General features: G+C 45.5%; 1 protein-coding gene across 2 annotated transcripts in view; it reads right to left on the bottom strand.

The window, feature by feature from the left end:
• ppm1f (protein phosphatase, Mg2+/Mn2+ dependent, 1F) overlaps positions 1-12,162 on the bottom strand; it is a 96,734-nt gene that overhangs the window by 3,834 nt on the left and 80,738 nt on the right. For both annotated transcript variants that reach the window (XM_078553896.1, XM_078553898.1), the window contains 3 exons: positions 5,645-5,833; positions 2,301-2,444; positions 1,184-1,277 (listed from right to left, as the gene is read on the bottom strand). In XM_078553896.1, coding sequence (XP_078410022.1) covers positions 1,184-1,277; positions 2,301-2,444; positions 5,645-5,833 — 427 coding nt within the window. The remainder of the gene's footprint in view (positions 1-1,183; positions 1,278-2,300; positions 2,445-5,644; positions 5,834-12,162) is intronic.

Below are 12,162 nucleotides of genomic sequence, written 5' to 3'. Positions count from 1 at the left end.
CTTATTGGCCCCAAGATGAGCTTCTGGCCCAATATCCCTCATCAGCATGACCGCCCCCCCCTGCCCCTACTTTCACCCCTCTGTAACATCACCCATCCTTTCTACTGCCTCAGCTCATCTGCTGATGAAACTCTCATTCAAGCCTTTGCTACCGCTAGACTCACCTATTCCAGTGTTTATCTTGCTGGACACTCACCTTGCACCCTTCATAAATTTAGGCTTGTATTCTAATTTGTACCAAGTTCTAAAAACTCATCACCTCTGTGCTTGCTCAGCTACATTGGTTCCCAGTTACCAAATGCCTTCATTATAAAATTCTTATCTTATATTAAAATCCCTCCATGGCCTTGCTCTGTTCCAATCCCTAACCCTATAACCTTCTGAGATTTCTGTGCTCTTCCAATTTTGGCCTCTTGCACATTCCTGATTTTAACAACTCCAAAATTAGCCATGCTACCTCCAGCTGCCTAGACTCCAAGCTGTGGAATTCCCGGCCTAAACCTCTCCATCTCTATATTTGTTCTTAAAGGAACTCCTTAAAATCTACCTCCAATATAATATCTGCTTATGTTCCTTAGTGTCAGATGCTTCAACTGCCTTGGGATGTTTAACTATGGAAAAGGTACTTTTTCAAAACAAGTTACTATTGTACGTTAAACACAGTATGGAAACCCGGAAATCAGGTCCCACATAGATGGAAATGGGACAGACATTCTCCAAAGCAGTGTCAGCTGGATTCAAATCTGAATGTAGACATGAAGAGGCAGTGTGCAACCCTGTCCTCCTCAGAAAAGTGTTTTAGAATTTGAGAATATGTAATAATTTTACACAATGAATCTTTAACTTCACTTTAGCAATTTTCTAGCAGTTAACACTTAGGCTCACAAATGTTAGTGCTTACCATATTCCCAAGAATTCATTCCAACATGAGTGAAAACGCAAAGTTAAAGCTCAAGGGAAAAGAAATCTAAAAGATAATTAATCAAAACTTTATTATTGGATATTGGGATTTCAGTTTTCTTTTTGCAGGTTGTAAAAGATTTGCAATATAAAGTGGGAACATGAAACTCAAGTTTAATCAGTGTTGGATTTGCCTTAACTGAGGCATCGCATTCACTGTTTGATACTCTAAGGTTGCTAGGTTCAGCATGTCTCCCATTGAGAGATCAGACACATTACTCACCAATCGCTCTAGAGACTGCAAGAGTTCCATTTACACGCCAACATCCCAGAAATACAACACACCCACCAAGATCTTCAATCCTCTGTTTCTCACTCTAGAATAGAATAATTCAGGCACAGGTAACCAACAATTAGTCCAAAGCAAAAATTAATCAAAGTGCAGTTAGAAACATTCACAAGGCAGAACAATCTGGTTCCAGTATATCAGCTTTTATTAAACTACTGATTACGCCATTTACAGGCTCTGAACTTCTCTAGAATTACTTGAAAAGAAAATGCAGGACAAGATCCAACTTGCCAAATCAGTCAGCCAGTTATCGGAACACAAATTCCTGCAGATTCTTACAGAGACCTAGAGTGATGCAGCAGATTTAACTTTGCAGTTAGGGGGAACATTAACATTTATTGTTTTGTGCAGAAGAATCAAAACTAGCAAAACAAAAGGTCTTCAGGAATTGTAAAAAGCCAACCTGAACACAGGTCTTCTTTGTGAAATAGCACAACTCAGTCTCTGATTCAAGGCTACAGCTGCTTTGGAACTGCTGTAGTGTTGCACTAATGCCACAGGATCCTGACATACAGTAGCAATAGCCAAGTAAATTTCTAGATTTAAGGACAATTAGGGATGAGCAATAAACATTGAATATGCCAGCAATACTCACATCCATGAATGAATTTAAAGCCGTTGGAAAGGCCCAATTAAAAACAAACCCTTGTTGCTGGTCTTATTTAATCCAGTGAGGCTCTGACATTTCTGCTAGCTGCACAAAATTTTTGCATTAGTAGCTGGTGACACTTGAGTGGCACTTAAGTGTAAAAGCACCATATCTGTGACCAGTTTGCAAACTAACCTATCCATAAAAATCTATGAGGCTTTCAAATTAAAAACTACATTATGAATACTAAATACATGCTGTGAATGGTGTTTTGTAGTGCTCATACATATATGTAATTAATAGGTCAGCTGAATACATTGCCCAATTTTCACTTTGCATATGTGCATTTAAAATTCTGGTCAACTGTAGTTTCATTCACATACAATGGTGAAGATAGAGCTCAATTTAGCTGAATGGCCTCCGTTTTCTTTCTAAAGTACCTACACTTGATGGCTCACTCACTTCATTCTCAGGTTTGTGTGGGTCCATAAGGGTCACGACCAGGCCCTGTCGTACCATCATCACCTGCGAGTCCCCAAGCCAGGACACATGCAGTGAATCACCAATAATCAAGGCTGCCACTCCAGTGGTACCGCTCCGTAATTTCTGCAACACATAAAAACATCTATTCCATGACACAGTCGCAAGTTTAGCCAGTCCCCTCCTCCCTCTAACCTAGTTCTTATTAAGCTGTGCCCGCCCTGCTCCCAATCAAAAGCAGTTGCTCTTTTTTTTAAATCCCTTTATAGGCAATCTTGCATTGTTAATTTAAAATGAAAACTCTACCGCAAAAGATGAACTATTTCAACACATTGCCATCCAATTACATTCCTCACCAACAGCATCAGCTCCTAGTGATATTAATTTTTATGATACTTGCACTAGGTAAAAAACAAACAATCTGGTACTATAGAGTTAAAAAAAGTTACTTTTTATTTACCTCCCTACAGTGTGACACAAAAAAAAAAGCACATTTTTAATAAGTGTCTCAAATGCTAATTTATATGTCTGCGGTCATCGTTGGCAGCCTCTCTATTCAAGGATGACGCCTACTCAGGGTCGTGAGTTTCTGCCACTTTCCTGCATGAGACTGAACGGACTGATTCTTGACCTGCAGATACTTGGGCGCATGGTGCAGGGTGTCCCATGAAGTAGTGGGATCTGGAGCGTAGGATTTGCTTTGTTTTCTTTCCTTCTGAGAAAAGCGGGACATCCTATCTTTAGAGCACCTTTTCTAGCCAGAGGTGCTCAGAGAGCATTTGAAGAGGACTGCTCAGTTATAGATGCTGCTGCCCAAAGACACCTCTTTCCCTACACAGGTGTCCAACAACCTTTATGCATCTGTCACCTGTGTATAGGTTCTTGGCTAGGGACTCCCAGCTTCACAGCCCTGTCCCCAATTCTCCATTGCCACAGGACTTGGCAAATGGACCCCTCCGCGTGACTTTGTTTAACGTGGAGACTTTGGGGCACTGTCATTGCCCACATGATCTTGACAGGTTGGTGGTCAGATTTCAGTGACATATCAAATCACATTGACTGGGACTGCCTTACCACTGCAGCCTTCTTCCACTCTCTCAGCTGCTGAGGCACACAGTCTTCCTTTGCTTGTGCTAATGAGTTTTGGACAACATTTGGTCTGGTACCTACCCCAATATTCCTCCCAATGGGTGGTCATACCAGGACCAAGAAGCTGGGTGGATGGAAGGGGAAGAGCAACAAAGGAAATTAGGCAAAGCAAAATCATAATCAAAAATGTTTTGAGGTTTGTGAAGCCAGGAGGGTCTTAAGGAGAGTTCCAAAGGGCCAGGGCAAAGTGGCTAAAGGAGCTTCCAGACATTAGTGAGGAGAATGAGAAGTAGCTTGGTGTTGGAGAGTTCTCACAGGGACATCGAGCTGGAGAATTGCGATGGTAGGGAAGGTCCACAAATTGACGGGATTTTAAGATGAAGACAAGACTCAGAAAAAATGGATTCACCCTTCAGCTTGGCCTGTTTGAGTAAGTGTGCAATGAATACAAAATATATAGGCAAAAGGACTTTACTGGTTTCAGCTTAAAAGCGAGGTGAGAGTGGCTGCTCTTGACAATAAGGCCGCATTTGAATCCAGGAGCCCTAGCCAAACTGGAGTCAATGGGAATCGGGAGGGAAAACTCTCCATTGGTTGGAGTCATACGTAGCACAAAGGAAGATGGTTGTGATTGTTGGCGGCCAATCATCTCAGCTCCAGGACATCACTGCAGGAGTTCCTCAGGGTAGTGTCCTAGGCACAGCCATCTTCAGCTGCTTCATCAATGACCTTCCTTCCATCATGTGGTCAGAAGTGGGGATGTTCGCTGCTGCTTGCATAATGTTCAGCACCATTCGCGACTCCTCAGACACTGAAGCAGTCCATGTCCAAATGCAGCATGACCTGGACAATATCCAGGCTTGGGCTGACAAGTGGCAGGTAACATTTGCGGCACACAAGAGCCTGGCAATGACCATCTCCAACAAGAGAATCAAACCATCTCCTCTTGACATTCAATGACATTACCATCACTGAATCCCCCACTATCAACATCCTGGGGGTTACCATTGACCAGAAACTGAACTGGACTAGCCATATAAATACTGTGGCTACAGGGACAGCTAAGAGACTAGGAATAGTGCAATGAGTAACTCACCTCCTGACTCTCCAAACCCTGTGCACCATCTACAAGGCACAAGTCAGGAGTGTGATGGAATACTCCCCACTTGCCTGGGTGAGTGCAGCTCCAACAACACGCAAGAAGCTTGACACCAAGCAGGACAAAGCAGCCAGCTTGATTGGCATCCCATCCACAAACATTCACTCCCTCTATCACCAACGCACAGTAGCAGCAGTGTGTACCACAAGATGAATTGCAGGAATTCACCAAGGATCCTTAGACAGCACCTTCCAAACCCATGACCGCTACCATCTAGAGGGACAAGGGCAGCAGATAGATGGGGACACCACCACCTAGAAGTTCCCCTCCAAGTCAGTCACCACCCTGACTTGGAAATATATCGCCGTTCCTTCACTGTTGCTGGGTCAAAATCCTAGAACACCCTTCCTAACAGCACTGTGGGTGCACCAACATGGACTGCAGCAGTTCAAGGCAGCAGCTCACCACCACCTTCTCAAGGGCAACTAGGGATGGGCAATAAATGCTGGCCCAGCCAGCGAAGCCCACATCAGTGCATGAACAAAAAAACTTACTATTCATTCAAAAAAATGAAGTGCTATACAGTGATGCAATTCCATTGTGCTGTTCAATAAGTCATTTCATTTTTCCAATGACAGAGTTATGCTCATTCGAAATGCCAATTTCTATATTCAGAGGTAGGACCATAGCATCTGCTGTTTGCTAACAAGAAATAGAAAGTTTAAAAATTCCCTTGGAATCCAATGGGTCAGTTGGGAGCTTTTTAAACTAAGCTTTGCACCAGTGCAGCTAATACAAAACCTAAGGACTACGTGTCTACCTCCTTACATCCCTTACTTTGGTGCTGTCTTTATCAGATCACCAATCGAAGTTAAGCATTTTAGTACCGCCTGAAAATGTTTCACAGTGACAAAAAAAGTAAACAAAAAAAGGGCTGTTGTGTCCAAAAGTCCAATGGCTCCACAGCATTGGGCTACCAGTTCAATCTAAAATGGACAGGCTGAATATTGCGCATTTTCATGCTACCGTTGTAATGAGCACAAAACAACCTTATGGAAAGGAGTCCTCTCTGAAGGGATGGACTCTGGTGTTAAGCAGTTTGGTCCTTCCAAACTTCATTCTGCTTCACTACACTCACCTTTCTCTTGGCTCTCTGAAGAAACATCTCGTCTGTCTGTTTGAAGGCCCGCCTTAACGCCTCATCTGGCTGAGTCGAAAACACTTCCTGATGTGCAAGGTTGACATGGAGGTGTGTTGCAGCATAGACAGCAGCATCCACTCCACCATGACCATCAAACACAGCAAAATACGCCCTCTCTTTCGCATCCTAGGATGGAAAACAAAACAACTTTGGTCTTATTCATTGCAGTCTAATACAAAGTGATTGAGAGAAGGATTCATGTTTTATGGCTTGAATCAACCCGCACCTCTAGTTCTGAAAAAACAAGCCTCAAGCCCTAGGGCGCAAATGCCTTAATTAACAGGATGCACACTTTGTGCTAAATCAGTTTTTTTCTTGCCCAGGATTAGAGTAGAATACTGCATCGATAACTTGGTGCATCTTATAAAGATAACTGCAACCAACTTAGTAGGTACCAAAATAGTTTGGCAGACTGACCGATCCACGATGCAACAGTAAGAAAGCAGGTAAGCACTGAGCCACAGTCTGCAACTCTGCTGAATGCTGCACTCTTCAATATAGTAATTGTTTCCAAAGCTATAGCTACAAGTATTAGGCGCACATTGCACTGACCTCTAGCAGCAGAAATTAAAGACAGCATCGTTTACTACTGATTACTTATAATCTTGCTTTACTTCAAGCCATATTTCAAACCCAAAATGATCTTCACAAGATAAAATGGAGAATTTGAAACAAGACAATTAAATACAACTACAACTCCTAGTTGAAACAGGTCAAACTCCAGATTAATTTGAAGTCTATTTTCAGTGGGTGCAATTTTGGCTCAATTGATGTGAAAACTTTAGCATGTAGGAGGAATACATGGGTTGCTCCAGGCCCGATCTAACCCAAAGAAGATTTTTGGAAAAATTAAAATGGAAGCGAAGTTTTGGTACAGCAGCACAGAAACAGGCTAATCAATTCAACTAGTCTATGTCAATATTTATCTTCCACACAAGCCTATTCCCATTCTATCTCTTCTCACTCTGCCCACCCAAATCCCTCTTTACCCTTCTCCCCCATAAATGCCCAAGACTGCACTCAATTTGCCAGAATAAAACAACTGGCTTTATGCAAAAAGATTCACTTGCATTCAGTATTTACATTTCACATACCCATGACAGACAGGAATGATCTTGTTGGACAACATTGCAACCTTCCCCAGGGATAGTGATGAAGGTGACAAGCAGCTGATTTATATAGATCAGAAAGATATCCAAAGAAATCTTTGATTTATGCTTAGTAAGCTGACCTCAACAGAGGCAGTGATAGAAGTGCTCTAAATGGCCTCTGCCTCAGATTCAGAAGAGAGAAGGATTCCTTCTATTATTTAACCAGCCACCCTTGCTGAAAGTCAGGTATGGCAGAATTAGGCCCAGCTGTGATACCATTTCAAATATGTCAAATATCCTGTCAATATTCCTAGCCTAGATTCTGTGACTGAGATTATGGATTGTATCCAGCAAAGAATCACACCTTCATGAGAAATGAGGCATGTTGGGGTTGGTTGGGGAGGAATCAGAGAAAGAGAGGGGAGAAGAAAAATGGCAGGAAAAAGAACCTGGAAAATAGAGAAAGACAGACCTACAAACAAGTTATCTGACAATAGCTCAAAATTCTTGTCTCATCCATCAAGTTCTCAGAAGGTTCTGGTTCTACCTGGAGATTAGATTCTAATAACTTTACTGCTCACAGAAAATAAGTTCTGTCTCACTTCCTGTAGATACAGTTTACATGCAGGGATTCTTCTTCAATGGAAATCCTCAGGTCTGTTAGATTATTTACTGAACACTATTGAAAGAGAAAGCTTTTAATCAAACTAAATACGGTATCTTGACTTGAATACTACCACAATGCCTACTATTGTATGAACTGCCCAAGTGCGGATATTGGGATAAATGAGTGAAATTATACTCGTATGGTCTGTGGCTACCTTGGCGGAGAGGTTCCAGAATATCATAGTTTCAAGTCTCACTCCAGATGCTGGAGCACATAATCAAGAGTAATACTCCAGTGAACTGCTGGAAGTGCTTTCAGATGAAATGGTAAATTGAAACCTCATCTGCCACATCAGGTAGACATAGATGATCCCAGGGCACTATTTCAAGGAAGACCAGGAGAATTCTCCCAGTGCCCTGGCCAACACTTCATCCCTCAGTCAACATGAAAAATATTTGGTCATCTATTTTTTGGCTTTTTGTGCAGCCTTGGTGTGTACAATTTAGCTGCCAAATTTCCTACGTTAAAAAAGTGCCTACACTTAAAAGTAATTCAATGACTGTCGTACAATGGGACATCGAGGTCGTGAAAAAAACTATATAAATGGAAGTTAGTTTTTTTATTTGTTAGTGGGGTTTACCTGGAATGCTACTTGCATGGAGGGTGATATATGCAGGACAAGATTAGAATACTTAATGTTTATTTTGCATCAGTGTTTACCGAGGAGGTATCTAACAAAACATCAGTAGAATCAGAGATAGTAGATGCAATGGATAGGGTGAAAATTAAGAGGGAGGTGGTACCGGAAAAGGCTGCTATACTTAGGCCAGAATTTTCTTGTTGGCGTGCAGGGCCGAGCCCTGAATACCAACGCGCAAAATGACGTGCGGAGACGTCGGGCAAGCATCCCGACGTCACCGCATGCCATTGCGATATTTTGGTGGGCAGGCGCGCGATGATCTTCGATGCGCGCCCGCCATTAATTAACAGGCCACTTAAGGCCCTTGAGGCAGCAATTAATGCCGATTTTTCGGGGCCCGTGTGATCTTCTGGTCATCGCATGGGCGCAAGGGGCAGGCGGGTAGAACACATTTGTATAAACCTCATCCACAGGCAGGATAAGAGGGGTGAGTGGGGTCACGAGTGTTATTTGTCAGTCATGTAATGCTTAAAGTTACTGATACTTGTCTGTGTGAGCAGGAATACTTCAAAACTCTTCACAGCTGCTTGGACAGGAGAAACAGCCTTCTGGTCAGGACTCTGAGTAAACATCATTTCTGGGGCCTTGCTGATTTCAGGAAGCCTTCCCTTAGCCTGGGAATGGGATTGTGCTCTCCACTGGAGGCACCTCCTCTGAGGAGGTAGGGAGGCCAGAAGGCGGAGGAGGCCAGGAGTCCACATTCAGCCTCCAGGGGAGCCACCTTTGGGAGGAGAGGCACAGCCACAAGGGGCGCAGAGCCAACAGGAAGTCCAAGGCGGAAGAGGCCACAGAAGACGCCATTATCCTGCTGCCAGGGTATATAGGCGGCAAAACAAAATAAAAACAGAATTACCTGGAAAAACTCAGCAAGTCTGGCAGCATCGGCGGAGAAGAAATCAGTCAACGTTTCGAGCCCTCATGGCCCTTCAGCAGAACTGAAGCATAGTTTCAACAAGGGAGAAATATAAATTGGTTTAAGGTGGGTGGGGGGGAAGAGACACATTGAGGGTGTGGTGTGAGCAGATAATCAAAAGATGTCAGAGACAAAAGGGTCAAAGAGGTGTTGAAGGTGGTGGTCTTTGTCTGAGAAAAGTGCTAATTAAGAATGGAAGACAGGATATTCAAAGTACAGCTCTAGTGGGGGTGGGGTGGAAAGACTAAAGGTTTTAGTTTTAGATTTAAAAATAATGGAAATAGGTGGGGAAAGAAGAATCTATATAAATTATTGAAAAAAAAGGCGGGTGGGGGGGGAAAAGAAACGGGGTGGGGATGGGGGGAGGGGGGTTTAAGATCTAAAGTTGTTGAATTCAATATTCAGCCCAGAAGGCTGTAAAGTGCCTAGTCGGAAGATGAGGTGCTGTTCCTCCAGTTTGCGTTGGGCTTCACTGGAACAATGCAGCAAGCCAAGGACAGACATGTGGGCAAGAGAACAGGGTGGAGTGTTAAAATGGCAAGCGACAGGGAGGTTTGGGTCTTTCTTGCGGACAGACCGCAGGTGTTCCGCAAAACGGTCGCCCAGTTTGCGTTTGGTCTCTCCAATGTAGAGGAGACCGCATTGGGAGCAACGAATGCAGTAGACTAAGTTAGGGGAAATGCAAGTGAAATGCTGCTTCACTTGAAAGGAGTGTTTGGGCCCTTGGACGGTGAGGAGAGAGGAAGTGAAGGGGCAGGTGTTGCATCTTCTGCGTGGGCATGGGGAGGTGCCATAAGTGGGGGTTGAGGAGTAGGGGGTGATGGAGGAGTGGACCAGGGTGTCCCGGAGGGAACGATCCCTACGGAATGCCGTCAAGGGGGGTGAAGGGAAGATGTGTTTGGTGGTGGCATCATGCTGGAGTTGGCGGAAATGGCGGAGGATGATCCTTTGAATGCGGAGGCTGGTGGGGTGATAAGTGAGGACAAGGGGGACCCTATCATGTTTCTGGGAAGGAGGAGAAGGCGTGAGGGAGGATGCGCGGGATATGGGCCGGACACGGTTGAGGGCCCTGTCAACGACCGTGGATGGAAAACCTCGGTTAAGGAAGAAGGAGGACATGTCAGAGGAGCTGTTTTTGAAGGTAGCGTCATCAGAACAGATGCGACGGAGGCGAAGGAACTGAGAGAATGGGATGGAGTCTTTACAGGAAGCGGGGTGTGAGGAGCTGTAGTCGAGGTAGCTGTGGGAGTCGGTAGGCTTGTAATGGATATTGGTGGACAGTCTATCATCAGAAATTGAGACAGAGAGGTCAAGGAAGGGAAGAGAAGTGTCAGAGATGGACCATGTGAAGATGATGGAGGGGTGGAGATTGGAAGCAAAATATAGGCGGCAAAGCAGCTACCTCAATATGTCTGAGGTGCAGTGCCAAAGGAGGCTCCATCTCTCAAGGGAGACAGTGGCCTCCATTTGTCAGATGATAGGCCCTGAGATCTGCACCAACTGTATGGGTGGGCACCCCATGCCAGTGGTGTTGAAGGTCACGGCTGCCCTCAACTCTATACCTCCGGCTCTTTCCAGGGGTCAGTGGGTGGTCTTTGCGGAGTCTCCCGATCAGCTGTCCACATTTGTGTCAAGCAGGTGACAGACGCTCTGTTCAGGCGTGCACTGACTTTCATCCACTGCCGATGAGGCCAGCTGGAGAGAGCAAGCCAGAGGCTTTGCAGCGATTGCTGGCTTCCCCCGCGTCCAGGATGCAATCAACTGAACACATGTGGCCATCAAGGCGCCAGCGGGTAAGCCCGGTGCCTTCGTCAACAGGAAGGGATTCCACTCCTTGAACATGTCAATAGTGTGTGATCACAAGATGCAGATTCTGCAAGTCTGTGCAAGGTACCCAGGCAGCTCCCATGATTCTTACATCCTCAGACACTCCCAGGTGCTGAGGCTCTTCGGTGCACCAGCCCAGCTGGATGGATGGCTGCTGGGTGACAAGGGCTATCCTCTCAAAAGGTGGCTCATGAGCCCCCTCCGCCATCCAAGAACAGAGGCTGAGCAGCTGTACAATAGGAGCCATGCCTCCATAAGGGCTGTTGTAGAGAGAACCATCGGTCTTCTCAAGATGCGCTTCCGATGCCTGGACCATTCAGGGGGCGCACTCCAATACCCCCCCAGATCGGGTGTTGCTGATAGCAGTTGCATGCTGCGCTCTCCACAATCTGGCAGTGGAAAGGGGTGATGCAGCGGAGGAAGAAGATGTAGACGCAGTTGCTCCAGCTGCACACGATGAGTCCAGCAGTGAGTCTGAGGATGACCACGCACAGGAGAACACTGAGGGGGTAGACTCTGACCCGGGCATCTTCCAGGGAGGCAGGGACACCCAGGAGGCTTTAATTCAATGAACTTTCAGCTAGCCCACCACAGATGGACCTCCAACACAAGCCAGGGCTGCAGGTTCCATACTCGATATCAGAGTGCAAAATTTGCCTGGGTAGGAACATTAACTAAGTGCCTTGTCAATAAAGCTCAATGTCAAACAAGTCACTCAAAACATCATGGGCTCCCGTCCACCTGCAGGAGTAAGGAATCACCCTGAGCCATGCTCATATATCAAAATTTAATGATTTAACAAAATGAAGCACAAAAGAAATAAATGCAAAGGTGTTACGCATCACTCCGAGTGGTCATCAACTAATAGCAGGGCAACATAAAATCACCAGTGAGAAACCCACGGTGTGCCTAAGGTGCCTTAAGTTTACGTTTCCGGGTGCTAAGCCTAGGTGTTCCCCACATTGCTGGCATTGGGATCTGAGACAGCCTGCTCACTGTGCTGCCCAGTTGGCCTCGATGACCTTGGTGGGCATCCTCTGGCCCGTGGAGCCTTTAATGGCCCCAACTTGGGGGGAGCGGCCAATTCCACAGCTAGCATCTCCCCAGTCGCCGCAGCCTCATTGGATCCCACAGTCACTGGCAGATGGACGGAGGGGCTGCTGCCCTCATCCGGAGTGCCCTGAGAGGAGCCCACAGAGACGACAGGCAGCTCTTGCACCGACGTGAGGTCGCTTCGGACCTCCCTGCTCACCATTGGTGGATGAGCACAGAGCTGGGATACTTTGTGCCCAAACCATCTCACACACTGGCACTGGC

This window comes from Cetorhinus maximus, chromosome 12 (genome assembly GCF_964194155.1).
Source record: "Cetorhinus maximus chromosome 12, sCetMax3.hap1.1, whole genome shotgun sequence".
Classification (NCBI taxonomy): domain Eukaryota; kingdom Metazoa; phylum Chordata; class Chondrichthyes; order Lamniformes; family Cetorhinidae; genus Cetorhinus; species Cetorhinus maximus.
The sequence above is the reverse complement of the archived record's forward strand: the minus strand, read 5'-3'. Positions and strand labels throughout refer to the sequence as shown.